At 38.1% G+C, this 20823-nt stretch overlaps 2 protein-coding genes across 2 annotated transcripts in view; both read left to right on the top strand.

Moving 5' to 3' along the window:
- LOC134821664 (uncharacterized PPE family protein PPE62-like) overlaps positions 1–20143 on the top strand; it is a 22758-nt gene extending 2615 nt beyond the window's left edge. Inside the window, exons 2-3 of the mRNA XM_063832367.1 lie at positions 13198–13755; positions 19968–20143. Coding sequence (XP_063688437.1) covers positions 13198–13755; positions 19968–20143 — 734 coding nt within the window. The remainder of the gene's footprint in view (positions 1–13197; positions 13756–19967) is intronic.
- Positions 1–20823, top strand: part of LOC134822081 (1-phosphatidylinositol 4,5-bisphosphate phosphodiesterase beta-4-like) — an 858242-nt gene that overhangs the window by 795842 nt on the left and 41577 nt on the right. The window lies entirely within an intron of this gene.

Below are 20823 nucleotides of genomic sequence, written 5' to 3'. Positions count from 1 at the left end.
CATGGTACTGGTAACAGTTACAATGGTTACTGGTAACAGTTACAATGGTTACTGGTAACAGTTACAATGGTTACTGGTAACAGTTACAATGGTTACTGGTAACAGTTACAAAGGTTACTGGTAACAGTTACAATGGTTACTGGTAACAGTTACAATGGTTACTGGTAACAGTTACAATGGTTACTGGTACACAGTTACAATGGTTACTGGTAACATACAATTGGTTTTAGGACTGTAACATGGTTCAGGTAAAAGAAAAAGGTAATGGTAAGTTAATGGTTACTGGAACAGTTCAATGGTTACTGGTAACAGTTACAATGGTTACTGGTAACAGTTACAATGGTTACTGGTAACAGTTACAATGGTTACTGGTAACAGTTACAATGGTTACTGGTAACAGTTACAATGGTTACTGGTAACAGTTACTATGGTTACTGTAATACTGTTAACAGTTAGTCTATTTAAGGTAAACTGGTAGCTGTAGAAAATGTTTCACCCAAGCTACATGCAGAAGTGTTGGAGATGACTTTCAGTTCTCAGTGGACAACTTCAAAATACTCACTTTTATAAAATACTGTTTTCAGAAAGGTGCAATATTTTGCAGCACAGTCCATATTAGTCCTGATTATTATAGGACTATATTATATTATAAATATTATATATATTATATACTAGTGTAAGATATATTCACCTTCTGTCAAAACACAGGGTGTGAGGTAGTTTTATTTGCTGGCCCTGATTGAACTATTGCCATGGTTACTGTACACACCTGTACACTGTACAGGCTACGTAGGTAGACTTAGTCAACATAGGCACTGTTCATTGCACTGGCACTGTTTCATTGCACTGGCACCGTTTCATTGCACTGGCACTGTTTCATTGCACTGGCACTGTTTCATTGCACTGGCACCGTTTCATTGCACTGGCACTGTTTCATTGCACTGGCACTGTTTCATTGCACTGGCACAGCGACACTAACCATATCGACAATAGCTCACTTATTGGGTAATTAGATTCTGCACATCCAATTATTCATGGTTTTATGTGATTAGCTTGAAGGTTGAAGACTGTAAGTCTGAGTGAATATTACTAAGTTACTATATAACATATATTATATATATATAATATATGTATATAACTACTTCTGTGAGTAAAGCTTCAGCAAGGCCTGCAGGATAACTGGTTATATATATTATTATATAATATATATAGTATACCTAGTACCTATAGTAATACCTTTCACCTGATAATGAGGGTAAACTACTAGTAGTGGGCTGAAGTAGTGTGCTCTGGTGCACCTGTATTTTGCATAGTTGCATTGCAGCATTGCTAATTACTGCATCTTTACTGCATTGCAACATTACTAATTACTGCAACATTGTACATGAACACGGCCATGTTGCTATGGTACCTGGTTGCTATGGTACCTGGTTGCTATGGTACCTGGTCACGAAGAGGTACTACCTTACTGCCCTAATCCAGTTAGCTGTATGAATGGAACTCTTACCCAACACAGACAATAGTAGACTATACCGTGTGACAGTCACATTGTCACTGACTGTGTGAGTATTATTATATAACACGCGTGACAATAGTAGACTATACCGTGTGACAGTCACATTGTCACTGACTGTGTGAGTATTATTATATAACACGCGTGACAATAGTAGACAATACCGTGTGACAGTCACATTGTCACTGACTGTGTGAGTATTATTATATATAACACGCGTGACAATAGTAGACTATACCGTGTGACAGTCACATTGTCACTGACTGTGTGAGTATTATTATATAACACACGTGACAATAGTAGACTATACCGTGTGACAGTCACATTGTCACTGACTGTGTGAGTATTATTATATAACACGCGTGAGACCGTGTGACAGTCACATTGTCACTGACTGTGTGAGTATTATTATATAACACACGTGACAATAGTAGACTATACCGTGTGACAGTCACATTGTCACTGACTGTGTGAGTATTATTATATAACACACGTGACAATAGTAGACTATACCGTGTGACAGTCACATTGTCACTGACTGTGTGAGTATTATTATATAACACGCGTGAGACCGTGTGACAGTCACATTGTCACTGACTGTGTGAGTATTATTATATAACACACGTGACAATAGTAGACTATACCGTGTGACAGTCACATTGTCACTGACTGTGTGAGTATTATTATATAACACGCGTGACAATAGTAGACAATACCGTGTGACAGTCACATTGTCACTGACTGTGTGAGTATTATTATATAACACGCGTGAGACCGTGTGACAGTCACATTGTCACTGACTGTGTGAGTATTATTATATAACACGCGTGACAATAGTTGACTATATCGTGTGACAGTCACATTGTCACTGACTGTGTGAGTATTATTATATAACACGCGTGACAATAGTTGACTATACCGTGTGACAGTCACATTGTCACTGACTGTGTGAGTATTATTATATAACACGCGTGACAATAGTTGACTATACCGTGTGACAGTCACATTGTCACTGACTGTGTGAGTATTATTATATAACACGCGTGACAATAGTAGACAATACCGTGTGACTGTCACATTGTCACTGACTGTGTGAGTATTATTATATATAACACGCGTGACAATAGTAGACTATACCGTGTGACAGTCACATTGTCACTGACTGTGTGAGTATTATTATATATAACACGCGTGACAATAGTAGACTATACCGTGTGACAGTCACATTGTCACTGACTGTGTGAGTATTATTATTATATAACACGCGTGACAATAGTAGACTATACCGTGTGACAGTCACATTGTCACTGACTGTGTGAGTATTATTATATAACACGCGTGACAATAGTAGACAATACCGTGTGACTGTCACATTGTCACTGACTGTGTGAGTATTATTATATAACACGCGTGACAATAGTAGACTATACCGTGTGACAGTCACATTGTCACTGACTGTGTGAGTATTATTATATAACACGCGTGACAATAGTAGACTATACCGTGTGACAGTCACATTGTCACTGACTGTGTGAGTATTATTATATATAACACGCGTGACAATAGTAGACTATACCGTGTGACAGTCACATTGTCACTGACTGTGTGAGTATTATTATATAACACGCGTGACAATAGTTGACTATACCGTGTGACAGTCACATTGTCACTGACTGTGTGAGTATTATTATACTATAACACGCGTGACAATAGTAGACTATACCGTGTGACAGTCACATTGTCACTGACTGTGTGAGTATTATTATATATAGTCACATTGTCACTGACTGTGTGAGTATTATTATATAACACGCGTGACAATAGTAGACTATACCGTGTGACAGTCACATTGTCACTGACTGTGTGAGTATTATTATATAACACGCGTGACAATAGTAGACTATACCGTGTGACAGTCACATTGTCACTGACTGTGTGAGTATTATTATATAACACGCGTGACAATAGTAGACTATACCGTGTGACAGTCACATTGTCACTGACTGTTTGAGTATTATTATATAACACGCGTGACAATAGTAGACTATACCGTGTGACAGTCACATTGTCACTGACTGTGTGAGTATTATTATATAACACGCGTGACAATAGTAGACAATACCGTGTGACAGTCACATTGTCACTGACTGTGTGAGTATTATTATTATATAACACGCGTGACAATAGTAGACTATACCGTGTGACAGTCACATTGTCACTGACTGTGTGAGTATTATTATATAACACGCGTGACAATAGTAGACTATACCGTGTGACAGTCACATTGTCACTGACTGTGTGAGTATTATTATATAACACGCGTGACAATAGTAGACTATACCGTGTGACAGTCACATTGTCACTGACTGTTTGAGTATTATTATATAACACGCGTGACAATAGTAGACTATACCGTGTGACAGTCACATTGTCACTGACTGTGTGAGTATTATTATATAACACGCGTGACAATAGTAGACTATACCGTGTGACAGTCACATTGTCACTGACTGTGTGAGTATTATTATATCACACGCGTGACAATAGTAGACTATACCGTGTGACAGTCACATTGTCACTGACTGTGTGAGTATTATTATATAACACGCGTGACAATAGTAGACAATACCGTGTGACAGTCACATTGTCACTGACTGTGTGAGTATTATTATATAACACGCGTGACAATAGTTGACTATACCGTGTGACAGTCACATTGTCACTGACTCTGTGAGTATTATTATATAACACGCGTGACAATAGTAGACAATACCGTGTGACAGTCACATTGTCACTGACTGTGTGAGTATTATTGTATATAACACACGTGACAATAGTAGACTATACCGTGTGACAGTCACATTGTCACTGACTGTGTGAGTATTATTATATAACACGCGTGACAATAGTAGACTATACCGTGTGACAGTCACATTGTCACTGACTGTGCGAGTATTATTATATAACACGCGTGACAATAGTAGACTATACCGTGTGACAGTCACATTGTCACTGACTGTGTGAGTATTATTATATAACACGCGTGACAATAGTAGACTATACCGTGTGACAGTCACATTGTCACTGACTGTGCGAGTATTATTATATAACACGCGTGACAATAGTAGACTATACCGTGTGACAGTCACATTGTCACTGACTGTGTGAGTATTATTATATAACACGCGTGACAATAGTAGACTATACCGTGTGACAGTCACATTGTCACTGACTGTGCGAGTATTATTATATAACACGCGTGACAATAGTAGACTATACCGTGTGACAGTCACATTGTCACTGACTGTGTGAGTATTATTATATAACACGCGTGAGGTCTAAATGTTTAGTACAATAGGCGGCATTGTAGATGGGTAGTGGTAGTGGTGTATATTGCGGGGAAGGGAGGTCTAAATGTTTCTCTTTCTTACAATCACAAAGAAGTTTAAAGTTCAGGAAGGAATAAACTATTCTGTATTGAGAGTTCATCTTTAGTGACACTGCGTTATTAAGAAGGGGTAACTTACCAGGCTAACTAATTAACCAACTAATTACCTATTTAATTAAGCGAGGAATCAACTGTTGGAGAGACTGTGGATAATTATATCTAGTATGAGAGTAGTAGCTACTACTCTACTAAGTAGTAGTAGAGTTTACACTCAGAATTGAGTTGGATTATTCTCCGATACCAGATTGAGAACGAGTATTGTAAAGAAACAAACAGCTGATAGAGTCTGATAGAGACTTCAGTAGTTAGGGATATAGACTACAGTAGAGACTACAGTAGTTAGGGTCTAGGGATAGAGACTACAGTAGTTAGGGATAGAGACTACAGTAGAGACTACAGTAGAGACTACAGTAGTTAGGGATAGAGACTACAGTAGAGACTACAGTAGTTAGGGATAGAGACTACAGTAGAGACTACAGTAGTTAGGGATAGAGACTACAGTAGTTAGGGATAGAGACTATAGTAGAGACTACAGTAGTTAGGGACGAAAGAGCCTTCGTCACACGTTCCAGCTGCATATTCACACACGCTCTGCACCAGTTTATTAAAACAGGCATCCTCCGCAGGCGTTCCCCGCCCCCGGTACTAGAACTTTTACTGCCTCCTTTGCTGCCATTCTTATATTCTAGAAGAAGATAAGGATAACAATATGATTGTATTATGCTATTATCATGTCCTTATTATATATCACAATAAAACCTGGTTTGTAAAACATGGGATGTTTTGTTGTGAGAGAGGCAAGAATTTCAGCAGATGAATTGGCAATGGTTTTATCTCCGGTAGAAAGTCATTGTCTTATTATTATTGAATAGATTTATATGGGAACCAGTAAGAGCACCGCAGGAGTTATATGCTTATAACTACTTCCATTGTCTTCTAATTAAAATACACCAGGATTATAATAGGAACCTGTTGTAACTCACTGGAGAGAGAGAGAGAGAACTCACTTGATTTAAGAGTTTGATAAAGGAGAACACTTGGTTGAAGTCACGTTTTGTAGCTGCCCTGGATCTCGTTCTTTTGTGTTCTACTCTCTGGTCACGTGACTAGTGTTTAATGCGCTAGGTCACGTGACATGCTCACTAGGATCGTGTCACACACATTCATTATTCATGAAAAGTACTACAAAAGAATCAATGGTTATTATAAAGGAGCAATGTGGCTTTATATTTAAATAAAGGTGGGTAGCTAGCAGGTGGAATAAAGGGCTTTTAGATAAATGTGTACTGGTTTGGGCGGAGGAGGGAATATACACACTTAATAATATAGTGTCTCTCTATCCAGTATTATAATATAGTATGTGGCATCCTCATTCATCTGTTCAATAATGCCGCACAGACTACAGAGGTTGATAAAAACCTATAGAGGTTGATAAAACCTGCCCACCCCCACAAAAAATAATTACAGTAATAATCACAGTAATAATTAAAACGGAATGCAATTACAATTATGTACCGACTAGAAGCAGGTAGCTGGGACGTGTAATTAGTTTTACTGTTGAGTCAGGTGTGACTCGTTGCTATGGCAACTAGGTAACAGAAATATTATATATTATATTGGGTAACTTTCCAGTGTAGATAGTACCAGTTCAACAGATGTACACCTTATTCACAATTTATACGCGAGATTTCAACAGATAATTATTGTGGAAAAGGTCACATGGGTAGGAAGTGGAGAACACTCCTACTCCTCCTACTAACTTTATCTAATATATAATATATTATCTAATCCCCTCCCCTGCAGTACCTACTTACCTAGAGTCTAGGAAATTCAATATAACACATCGTGTGTCTTTATACATCACAGCATCACGGAGTGTGGAGAAGTATAATATGTTTATGAAGGAGTCAAGGAGTCCCTCCTCCTGACCATTACCTAAATTCTATATTTAGCTGAACACGCTTATCTAAATGTACATTGTACAAAACAAGCATGACTAATCTGTACTTGCTCACACTGCAGCAAGAGTTATGTTTATGAAGGAGTGCTTATAGTATGACATTACCATAATCACAGCTGCCTGCCCTTGCTTCACTATTAATTACCTGATCCTAATCCTACCTAATGGTTCTACAAATCCAGTCAGATGAGCTAATTGGTCAGAAACGTTAGGAAATAATTCCTTGTGTTTTAACAAAGACAAAAATCATACCAGATGAGATATTCAAGATTGGTAGATTAAGTTCATTAAAGCACAAGCTCAATGTTTTATCTATAAAATATTATAACTATTTTTTTTTTTTTTTGAGAAGGATTTCGCAGACTTATATACTTATATAGTTATATAATTGTTGTCAAGACCAAGCCTTTTAAATTTATTTAACCTACTAATATAACCTACAATATTATACGTGACGTGTATAACCCCCCCCCCCCCCCCCCCCCCCCGTGATATAGCCTACCATTTTACCGTGGTAACTAGTAGTGTAACTATGGTAACGTGGTAACTAGTAGTGTAACTATGGTAACGTGGCGTTGTCCCAGTTTACATACCTCCTCCACAGACCCCTCCCTCTTCAGAGCTAGTGTCGGTGTTGTCATGACCACGTGCTAAATGCTAGTCGGGGTTGTCATGACCACGTGCTAGGTTACCACCAATGATTGTTGGTAAGGAGAGTCAGGCGGGACGATGTGGCCAATAAGAGGGCAGATCATGCAGATCAGTGTTGTGTAGTTTAGTGTAGTGTAGTTTAGTGTAGTGTAGTTTAGTGTGCACACCTGTTATTCGGGATGAGTCTGTAGTTATTCCATGTAATAATATTACATTATTATATAATATGATGATGTAATCAATTACGTGTAGAGTGTAGAGAGTAGAGACTAGAGTATAGAGGCTAGAGTGTAGAATGTAGAGTGCCCCTTCCCCCCCCCTAGTTACCATAGTTACACTACTAGTTACCCCTTTCTCCCCCCTTTCTCCCCCCTAATTACCATAGTTACACTACTAGTTACCCCTTTCTCTCCCCTTTCTCTCCCCTTTCTCCCCCTAGTTACCATAGTTACCCCTTTCTCCCCCCTTTCTCCCCCCTAGTTACCATAGTTACACTACTAGTTACCCCTTTCTCCCCCCTTTCTCCCCCCTAGTTACCATAGTTACACTACTAGTTACCCCTTTCTCCCCCCTAGTTACCATAGTTACACTACCAGTTACCCCTTTCTCCCCCTATCTCCCCCCTTTTGTTTTACAGCTTGCCCATTATCCCCCTTTTGGTATTTTAGAAATGTTTTTATTTGTGTAGAGAGTAGAGTGTCACCTGTACAGAATCTAACGCTTTGTTCTTCTTCATCTGGAGAAGAAAAGGGTAATTTTCCATTGGATAAAAATGTTTTGATATATTTACTTTACTTGTATTATGGCAGACGAGGGTTGTTGTTACAATGGATCAAATGAAATATTCAGAGTATTACAGAGTTGTTACAGAACTACAGAGTTGGAATTCTTAACCAAAAGTAGATCTTGAGCACGGTTGTGTTTTCCAGGCACAAGATCTTCATCTTTGATATTTCCACAATACCACATTTACACTACTAGTTACCATATTTACACTACTAGTTACCATAGTTAAACTAATAATAGTTAATTGGTGTTTTCTTGGGTAAATTTCTATTGATCCCGTTTGATGCGACAAGTTAAAGGCTCTTATCTGGAAAGAAGCCTTAAGTCCCCCTGTAAGTCCCCCTGTAAGTCCCCCTGTAAGTCCCCCTGTAAGTCCCCCTGTAAGTCCCCCTGTAAGTCCCCCTGTAAGTCCCCCTGTAAGTCCCCCTGTAAGTCCCCCTGTAAGTCCCCCTGTAAGTCCCCCTGTAAGTCCCCCTGTAAGTCCCCCTGTAAGTCCCCCTGTAAGTCCCCCTGTAAGTCCCCCTGTAAGTAAACTCTCCCAGCTCCACTGTAAATGATATCCCTGTAGTGAACCTCTACTTCCATGTGTTACGTGTCATGTAAGTAAGGTAGGAAGGTAAGGAGGGATACTGGATAGTATAGAGTCAAGCTTACAATATAATATAATAAAACAAACAAGTATCACTTCCCCGCCAGTATCCACATCTATATAATATTGTTATAATAATATAATATGATATAATATATAAAGTGTTATATAATATATATAATATATATTTTTAATATAAAGGCACGTGTTCGCTGGTACGGTGCTCGCTGGATCTGGTTATTGTAAACACGTGTAACATAGCTAGTGTAGTAGTGAACATATGTGCACGTATTTACCTGTGTGCCAGCTTTACTCACTAATAGCACTGTAGTAGTAGCACCTATCATAGCACTAATAGCACTGTAGTAGTAGCACCTATCATAGCACTTATAGCACTGTAGTAGTAGCACCTCTCATAGCACTTATAGCACTGTAGTAGTAGCACCTCTCATAGCACGAATAGCACTGTAGTAGCAGCACCTATCATAGCACTAATAGCACTGTAGTAGTAGCACCTCTCATAGCACTAATAGCACTGTAGTAGTAGCACCTATCATAGCACTAATAGCACTGTAGTAGTAGCACCTCTCGTAGCACTTATAGCACTGTAGTAGTAGCACCTCTCATAGCACGAATAGCACTGTAGTAGCAGCACCTATCATAGCACTAATAGCACTGTAGTAGTAGCACCTATCATAGCACTTATAGCACTGTAGTAGTAGCACCTATCATAGCACTAAATACTAATAGCACTGTAGTAGTAGCACCTATCATAGCACTAATAGCACTGTAGTAGTAGCACCTATCATAGCACTAATAGCACTGTAGTAGTAGCACCTATCATAGCACTAATAGCACTGTAGTAGTAGCACCTATCATAGCACGAATAGCACTGTAGTAGCAGCACCTATCATAGCACTAATAGCACTGTAGTAGTAGCAGCTATCATAGCACTAATAGCACTGTAGTAGTAGCACCTATCATAGCACTAAATACTAATAGCACTGTAGTAGTAGCACCTATCATAGCACTAATAGCACTGTAGTAGTAGCACCTATCATAGCACTGCCTTCCTTTGAACTACAACAATATATAGGACTATAGTAAGGGTTGGAGCTTCATACAAATATAAAGTGTGCTGAAGGGGTAGTATATAAGGTGTTTGTGGTGTATTAGAAAGTGTAAGAACTGAACAATATTGTAGTATGACAAGGTAATGTTATATTATATTATATGTATCATTATTACAGTGCTGCAATTACTTCGTCACATCACAGTTAGTTTACATAACAAGTAATGGCATAGTAACTATGTGCACTGTGCAGCCGAGCCGTATGTAGAGTGTAGGTTTAGAGAGTTAGAGTGTACTCTGTCAGCATTGTCTGTAGGTTTAGAGAGCCCACAAACCAACACCACGTACCAAGTAGTGGGTAACATAGTGGTAAAGAAGTGAGCTACAGAGCTGGTACTGCAACAATGTACCTTCCTTTACAACATGACTAAACCAGTAGTAACCAGTAGTAACCAGTAGTAACCAGTAGTAACCAGTATAACATGACTAAACCGGTAGCAACCAGTAGTAACCAGTAGTAACCAGTAGTAACCAGTATAACATGACTAAATGCAGTATAACAAGAATAACCAGCTCAAACAGGACATAATTTCGTTACAATTCGTCAAACAGTTGATTTACTTACGATAACGCACGTATGCTTCTGTACTATAGCGCTTAGTAACAGTATGTTACTTATTAGTAACAGTATAATAGCGCTTTTACTTGTAGCTGGGGAGGTTAAAATTGAGACATGTCTTCTTAGGACCAACTAATATATTCCTCCCTGCAACTAAGTCTACACTCTGTTACTAAAGTGAAGTGCTTCCTTCATTTAGCTAAGTACAACAAGTTTAGTTTATATAATTAGATACTTAATATTATGACTGTGTGTTTTTTTCGTGAACTTCCAAAGAAACAAAAATATTTTCACAATAAAACTTATACATCACGTAATCACTAATCAGCTTATATTGTTATTCTTGAGTGTATTAGATGTACAATTTAAAATAATTTATATAATTGCAAAGTATTCGAGATTATCCTGAGATTCATTTCCGTGAAAGTTAATTTGATTGATTATAACACACCAATAATAATAGATGAATTAATGAGACAGTAAAAAGTATTTCTATAATAAAAACCATGTGTTTTTTGATAAAACACACGTTTGTTTGTATATCCCCCCCCTGTTCGTCAGTATCCTGCGTTTTTAATTATTGTATAAAAGTCACGTGACGAGCAAGACAGAGTCACGTGACCTGTGCCTTGCTCGTGTTGTCATGGTAACTCTCACGTGGAGTGTCACGTGGTTCTCACTTCTCACTTCTTATTGACACGTTTTATTGACACGTGTGGTGCTGTAGCCCGGGCATTGGTTCCCATAGCACTGGTTTCTTTACAACTGGGTGGTATTGGTATATACTGCAAACAATATACTGCTAACAATTGCCCCACGCCTCAGTGGTGAGACTTAAACAAAGCATTAGAAGGATCGGGTCTACAAGTCTGGAGTTACCATGACAACACAAGTTATAAGATCTGATCTTTAGTTTACAAGTCCCTTATGTACACTAGAGATCAGTTTTATTATGGTAAATAGTAAATACTACTACTTCTACATTTCGTAATCACTGAGGGGCTTTCTAATTGATCACGCTTATGTTATGTTGATAATATACCTTCGCATCTAATTCTAATTATTATGATTATCTTTTTATCTAGCGAATGTTTTAGTAATTTAATCTGCCGGCAACTATGATTAATTATGAAGCTTTAAAGTCATTGATATAATTGATTAAATTTCCGGTGTGATGTGATGTGATGTAATGTAATGTAATGTAATGTAATGTAATGTAATGTAATGTAATGTAATGTAATGTAGTGTAGTGTAGTGTAGTGTAATGTAATGTAATGTAATGTAAGCTATACTACTCAGGCTAAGTGTTCGAAGCTTTTTTAACAGTATACTTCAGAATCAGAGAATTGAGTAGTTTACATACCGAACTAAAAATAAAAACGTAGTAATGATATTATTATTTCTCCCTCAATTATTATACTATAATATATAATATATAATATATAGTGTTATATATTATATTATATTACATTATATTATAAAACTTGCAGTATAAACTATAAAGTATAAAACTAAGCTGCAGTTCTATTGTAAGAGTGTTATTAAACAGCAGTTAATACACATAACAACAGCAGTAGTAGGAGCAGCCAGGTTTAGTGTGTGTTTTAAAAGTTAACTATTTGCGACATTGTTAGTTAGTTCAGTAAGCGTATAGTAGGTTACACTGAAACGCTCAGCATACAAATACACATTTAAAGTGCTTCATTCAGTGACTATTGAAGTAGTGAAGTATTGAAATGAAAGTCTTCATTTGGGTTTCTTGGATCAGGGCCAAATTTAAACTTAAATTCAAACTTAAATTAACAAATCTCCCCCTTAATAACTTCAAGATTATCATTAGGTAAAACTTACCTCTTTGTGAATTTAATTAGTAATTATCAAAACTAATTATTAAAATGTATCAGAACATTCGTTTGTGCATATTTCTCCGGCCCTTTTGTATCTTTTGTTTACTATAGACAGTTTTTGGGAGTTCCAAATAGTTTCTGATTATTCTGATTTCTTGCGACAAATGATACTGCACTGTTAGGATAAACGACGTTTCAAAGTAACAACTTCTTATTCATGCTGACAAAATTGTCAGCATCTCTACTTACTTACAGCTCATTTACTACACTGCAGTTAATTAACATTTAACAACTGTCAAGTTCTCAACTGAAGGAAAGTGAGATATCCCTTCTTGATATTATATTAGTTAGATCAGATCAGCCAGGGTCCATTAGTTGACATATTGGAGGATCAATATAATATCATCAGAATACTATATTATATATCACCATACTCCCAGCACATTGGTAACATAGGTAGTATCATATATATATGTTATAGATATAATTGTGGGTGGCGTCGTCTGCTGACAGTGTTCAATCGGCAAGCCGAGAGCTAGATATAATTTGTATTATAGATATAATATATGTATCTCTTCCATCACATTATATTTAGGTAATATATGTAACACAGGTAACATAGGTAACATAGGTAACACAGGTAACATAGGTAACATAGGTAACACAGGTAACATAGGTAACATAGGTAACATAGGTAACATAGGTAACACAGGTAACATAGGTAACATAGGTAACATAGGTAACATAGGTAACATAGGTAACATAGGTAACACAGGTAACATAGGTAACATAGGTAACACAGGTAACATAGGTAACATAGGTAACACAGGTAACATAGGTAACATAGGTAACACAGGTAACATAGGTAACATAGGTAACATAGGTAACATAGGTAACATAGGTAACATAGGTAACATAGGTAACACAGGTAACATAGGTAACACAGGTAACATAGGTAACACAGGTAACATAGGTAACATAGGTAACACAGGTAACATAGGTAACACAGGTAACACAGGTAACATAGGTAACACAGGTAACATAGGTAACACAGGTAACACAGGTAACATAGGTAACACAGGTAACATAGGTAACATAGGTAACATAGGTAACATAGGTAACGTAGGTAACATAGGTAACACAGGTAACATAGGTAACATAGGTAACATAGGTAACACAGGTAACATAGGTAACACAGGTAACATAGGTAACATAGGTAACATAGGTAACATAGGTAACACAGGTAACATAGGTAACATAGGTAACACAGGTAACATAGGTAACACAGGTAACATAGGTAACACAGGTAACATAGGTAACACAGGTAACATAGGTAACACAGGTAACACAGGTAACATAGGTAACACAGGTAACATAGGTAACATAGGTAACATAGGTAACATAGGTAACACAGGTAACACAGGTAACATAGGTAACATAGGTAACACAGGTAACATAGGTAACATAGGTAACATATTTTAAACTAATTACAACACTACAAATCTATTACATTTATTGAGAAAATTATGTAATGTAATGCGATGGAAGTTCTTTAAGCTGGCAATTCCAGTCCAAACCCTGGAAACATGACATAAAAGATTCGGTTTTACTTCTTTGAATGAAAAGCACTAATAGGTAACACAGGTAACATAGGTAACATAGGTAACATAGGTAACACAGGTAACATAGTTTACTAGTTTAGCTCTTTCTAGTCCCCTGCTACACGGCATGTAAACAGGGATTGGCTAGTTAGAGGCGGTCCGTGTAGGCCTTACACTGTGCTTTCAGCAATACTCATAGGTAACATAGGTAACACAGGTAACATAGGTAACATAGGTAACACAGGTAACACAGGTAACATAGGTAATATAATATATATTATAGATTCATCATACTATCATACTAGACTTGTAGTTGTAACTCTAATTTCCTCACATAACACAGCTGTACCAGTTAAACCAGCAGCCGCTGAGCCGCGCCCACATGCAGTAACCATAGTAACCAGCAGCTTGTCTTTTTACTGTTTAGCGTGTAAAATCTCCCACTGAGCTAATAATCCAAGGTGTTCTCTAATGAGGATCAGCCTACAGGGAGGCCCACAAGTTACAGCTATATTTCAGCTGTCCTAATTACAACGCCCGTTACGAGGAAAAATATGACAATAAAATGTTCCGAGCACCTTGTATTGCTAACACTCTGCCGATCTGATTGGTAGCTGAGTCCCTGAGCTGAGATCTGATGTGTGGATAACTTGTCGTGTTATTTAATTGGTGTAACAGTTCAATTAGTGATATTTACCCCACAAAGAGTACTAACTGAATATTAATAAAGTGTAGATATTATATTATATATTACTTGTGTACTAGGTGTACAATTGTAATCGTGTAATGTAGCAAACTACCTAAAGTCGGATTTAAAGGAGCTACATGGGGGAGAGGGGGGGGGGGGAGAGGGGGGGGGGGGGAGAGGGGGGGGAGCTATGACGCCGTTATCTTTATTTATCATATAATAAGCACTGCCATGATGAAATAAAGATAACGGTAATGATACATCGAGATGGAACGAATCTCGCGTATCTTGTCACGTGAGGAGATAATATGAGCACCTTGAAATTGCCGAGCAAAGCTGTGGTAGGGATAAAAATGTGAACAGAGGGTCAAATTACAGATAAGGAAAGTAAACATACGATACCCGTCTGCTCGCTCTAAACCAAGGAGAGGGCAAGAGCCGCGCCCACGTGTCCACTCAAGCCTGATTGGCTGATTAGCTGTCACGTGATAGGATCACTGGGTAGTCCGACTCATCTGCTAAACACCGTCATAACTAGAACTAACTAATATCGTTATCTCTTATTCGTGACCGATTTTTCGTGCCGATTTTTTCGTACTTCTCCAAGAACTATATTTTCATCTTCACAAACCTTCCTTATTATTCTAACCCGGAGGTGCTTATAACTTAATCACCCCACGTTAAAATCTCATAGTATTACAATACATATATATTATATAATAGAACTCATACTCAAATAAGTTTGCAGCCCTTGTGAGAATCATAGTCGTGAGTAGGCTATTATATGACATGCTGTGAAAAGTGATACTTTTGATAATTCACGCTAATCATCATAGTAATCTCTACTATAATTCAGAGAATTCCCTTTGTATGTATGTTCGACCGCCCACGTGCAAATCAGACGAGAAATAGGAAGTTGCGTAGTAACCATAGTAACGAGGATTGTTACACGCACGTGCACGTGCAATAATAGTTGTTACGACATTTTGATCGGTTTTGTGGTAATTACGTTGTGTTCAGTGCGAGCAACATTTTAATCGGCTGTATCTTGAACGGTTGTGTACGATATTTTTTTACGCGATTTAAACTTACTAACAAAAAATACTATTAGCGCACTTCCCTGTGACCACGGGTTTTCTAGTAATTATATAATATGATCATAATATTATTATAAACCCCTCCGGGATAGAATAAGATTCTGATAATCCCGGCTCCCGCTAAATAGATTCTGATAATCCCGGCTCCCGCTGTTAGTTTTTCCCGCTGAATAAATAACCCCGGCACAGCTTTTATAATCCCGCCCCGCTAATTTGGCTCAACAAGATTTGTTTTGTTTTGACATTCCATGAGAATTTCAACCGCGTACTGTCACGTGTTTTGATGACGTGTATCACGTGACTAACTACTACGACGCGCATGGGTAAAAAATGTCACGTGACCTATGGCTTAACGTAAGAACTATAAATACACTCGATCTACGTATCGGTCTAATTGCAGGCGCTGGCAAAACTCCAGCACACTGCTTACATTACTTAAACTCTTACATTAATTGGACCAGTTCCAAAACTTGTCTCGACGGTTACATTTGATTTTGTCCGGTTCGGTTAATTTTGTCGTGTTTGATATAAGCCATGTATTATAGTCGTCTACTTTGATAAACTTCATGACACGATATCATTATTAGCTTTTATCGCTTGCCAGGCTTAACTCGACGCCCCTTATCGATATTCATATTCATTCAACGTTCTGACTGAGGAATAATGTTTAGATATAACGCCAATTTCAAAAGTCATAGTACCTTAGTTGTATTTATTTGGTAGTCCCGAATTCCATTTCATATTTTCCTTAATGATCTCATATAGCTATATTTAAGAGTAAAATGTCAAATTTGTCGGTCCTAGCACTAACCCGGAGGGGTTTATAACACATAACACCGGCACGCTTAAGTTATATTAAAATAACCCCTCGTGCTAAAGCACGTCGGGGTTATTTTCATAATAATCCGGCAAGTTTCCATAACTAATTTTTTGTGATCAGCGGTAATAACCGCTTTTTTTACGCTAAAAAAGCGCTTATTGATAAAACCCACCGTTATTTGGCGATTATAAAGCGATTATAAACGGTCCCGTTGATAAACGATTAAAAACGATTATAATCGCTTTTTTCATAAAATATTTTTGCAAAAGCGATTATTAGCGCTTTAAAAGCGATAATAAATCGCGAATTAAAATTATTAGTGATAAAAAAACGCTTTTATTTTAGGGTTGTCGAATATTATCGCTCCGTAAGCGCTTTTCAAAAAAACGCTTATAAACCGTTTTTTGGACCGTTTTTAAAACGCTTTTAATCGACTATAAGCGATTATATTCACTAGGGAAAGTTCCAAATTAAAAAGCGCCTACTAATCGTTAAAAAAACGCTTTTTTATTTTAAGTTAATAAGCGGTTTAAATCGATTATAAAACGATTATAAGCGACAATAAGCGATTTTTTGAAATCTGCTAAAAAGCGATATTTTCACTATGATCAGCGCTTATAACCGCTTTTCTTGAAATTTTCCTACTGAAAAGCGTTTATAAGCGCTTATTTATTTGCTGTCTATAAGCGATTATAAACGATTATGAGCGCTTAATTTTTTACGTATTTGGAACGAGGACACAATTAACAACAAAATTACGCGATATTATAATAATAGTCCAGTTATTAATGGACATTTATGGAAATGAACCTGCAAATTTTCAGATACTCACGAAACTTTGCACAGACCTTCCAAAAGGTATGAATAAACGATTTTCGGTTGGAGACATTTTTTTACCATGGGGAAAACCCAGGAGGGCCACGCCCATATTGATCCAATAATGTAACTGACCCTTTGCTTCTGAAAGTCGTAGAGACTTCAAAATAGGCTTAAACGAAGCCGCATATGCATGTTTATATGGAAGTTATTGATCAACACATGGCCTAAAATCCTTAATTTTCGAGAAATTCGCCAAAAACCATTTTGGGCGTGGCGCTGAGCCCATTTTACTAACTTTTGATATGATCGTGATAGAGTCTTCGGATAGAGTGCAAAAGAACCGCAATTGGCATATTTATATATGACTTATGAAGAAACATGTGCCTTAAAGTGCTTACTTTTTCAGTTATTGGCGGAAACTGATTTTCGGTTCCAGAAATCATGCAAAAATATGGGTATCTGGTAAATTGGGCTATGATGTATGAAGGCCCTAGAGATTTTTGAATGGGTGCAAATTGTGCAGAATGGCCATGTTTATGTGCAACTTATGAAGCAATATGTACCCTAAAATGCTCACTGTTCGAGTTATTAACATAGAACGGGAGGCAAAAATGGCTGATATAACCAATTTTGCTCTATTTCGTGAAAATTTTCTCTGGTTTTCCCCCAAATAACTCGGACAGTGAGCATTTTAGGGTACATATTGCTTCATAAGTTGCACATAAACATGGCCATTCTGCACAATTTGCACTCATTCAAAAATCTCTAGGGCCTTCATAGCCCAATTTACCAGATACTCATATTTTTGCATGATTTCTGGAACCGAAAATCAGTTTTTCGCCAATAACTGAAAAAGTAAGCACTTTAAGGCACATGTTTCCTCATAAGTCATCTATAAATATGCCAATTGCAGTTCTTTTGCACTTTGTCCGAAGACTCTATCACGATTATATCAAAAGTTAGCAAATTGGCTCAGCGCCTCGCCCAAAATGGTTTTTGGCGAATTTCTCGAAAATTAAGGATTTTAGGCCATGTGTTGATCAATAACTTCTATATAAACATGCATATGCGGCTTCGTTTAAGCCTATTTTGAAGTCTCTACGACCTTCAGAAGCAAAGGGTCGGTTACATTATTGGGTCAATATGTGCGTGGCCCTCCTGGGTTTTCCCCATGGTAAAAAAATGTCTCCAACCGAAAATCGTTTATTCATACCTTTGGGAAGGTCTGTGCAAAGTTTCGTGAGTATCTGAAAATTTGCAGGTTCATTTCCATAAATGACTGGACTATAAGCGATTATGAGGTATTATAATTATAAATGACATAGCTCGGCGCGCTCATACTAAATCGCTCGCCCAAATTTTAAGAAAATTCTTGTGAAAAGGCCCTTTGGGTATGAAATTGATCTAAATCGATGTATTTTTGGACGCTAATTCCGAATCACCCCCCATGACGTAGGGTAAAAATGCTTCCCTGGAGAGTTATAAGCAAAAAAAACCGTTTTGGTCACGTGACAGGCTAGTAAAACATGAATTCTAGGGAAGCTTGGGATTTTTTGCACATCTGCCAATATTTTCGCAGCAAATTGGAAATAAAAGATATATCTTTTGCCGTCATGACGATAATTTGCGTTTTGATTTTTAATAATTTGCGTTTTGATAAATTACAACCGCTTCTTAATCTTGAGTTAATTACATTTGTTTCACTATATGTTATATGGAAATATATGGTTACACTGTACACATTGACATAACATTTAGCGATCTATCTTAATCCTTGTTGCCAGAGAACTGAAAGTTTGCAACCACAAAAATTGAACAACGATGATAAGATGTTGGTAATAAGGAGAAGGACAAGGACAAGGACAAGGACAAGGACAAGGACAAGGACAAGGACAAGGACAAGGACAAGGACAAGGACAAGGACAAGGACAAGGACAAGGACAAGGACAAGGACAAGGACAAGGACAAGGACAAGGACAAGGACAAGGACAAGGACAAGGACAAGGACAAGGACAAGGACAAGGACAAGGACAAGGACAAGGACAAGGACAAGGACAAGGACAAGGACAAGGACAAGGACAAGGACAAGGAGACAAGGACAAGGAGACAAGGACAAGGAGACAAGGTCAAAGAGACAAGGACAAGGAGACAAGGACAAGGAGACAAGGACAATGAGACTAGGACAAGGAGACAAGGACAACGAGACAAGGACAACGAGACAAGGACAACGAGACAAGGACAAGGAGACAAGGACAAGGAGACAAGGACAAGGACAAGGACAAGGACAAGGACAAGGACAAGGACAAGGACAAGGACAAGGAAAAGGACAAGGACAAGGACAAGGACAAGGACAAGGACAAGGACAAGGACAAGGACAAGGAGACAAGGACAAGGAGACAAGGAAAAGGAGACAAGGACAAGGAGACAAGGACAAGGAGACAAAGACAAAGAGACAAGGACAAGGAGACAAGGACAAGGAGACAAGGACAATGAGACTAGGACAAGGACAAGGACAAGGAGACAAGGACAAGGAGACAAGGAAAAGGAGACAAGGAGACAAGGAGACAAGGAGACAAGGAGACAAGGAGACAAGGAGACAAGGAGACAAGGAGACTAGGAGACAAAGACAATGAAACAAGGACAATGACAAGGAGACAAGGACACAAGGAGACAAGGACACAAGGACACAAGGATACAACTACAAGGACACAAGGACACAAGGACACAAGGACACAAGGACACACGGACACAATGAGACAAGGAGACACGGAGACAAGGAGACAAGGACACGAGGCGACAAGGACACAAGGAGACAAGGACACAAGGACACAAGGACACAAGGAGACAAGGAGACAAGGAGACAAGGAGACAAGGACACAAGGAGATAAGGAGACAATGAGACAAGGAGACAAGGAGAAGGAAAAGGAGATCAAATGAGGTTATTCTCTTGCCGACACATGAACACAAAGTGCACATCTCTCAGTAACACTTCTACTAATACTTATAGCTATAATCTATATAATAGAACTAGTAACATGGTCGCCTTTCATCCGTTTACGAATACGTTTATGATACCGCGTGTTTCGGGATTTTCCGTGAGGCCGGGATTGAAACTGATTACGCGTACGATTTATTTAACTAGCAAGCCGTCGGCTAGAGAATAACAACAATTTGATATGATACTCCGTCTCCGTCTCCGTCTCCGCCCCCGTCTCCGTCTCCGTCTCCTCCTCCTTCTCCTTCTCCTTTTCCTTTTTTGAATTCAATTGTTTAGGGCTAGGGCTCGGGTTAGGGTTGTGGTAAGGGTATCGGA

Source organism: Bolinopsis microptera, chromosome 10, assembly GCF_026151205.1.
Source record: "Bolinopsis microptera isolate Bmic1 chromosome 10, MBARI_Bmic_1.0, whole genome shotgun sequence".
NCBI lineage: Eukaryota > Metazoa > Ctenophora > Tentaculata > Lobata > Bolinopsidae > Bolinopsis > Bolinopsis microptera.
The sequence above is the reverse complement of the archived record's forward strand: the minus strand, read 5'-3'. Positions and strand labels throughout refer to the sequence as shown.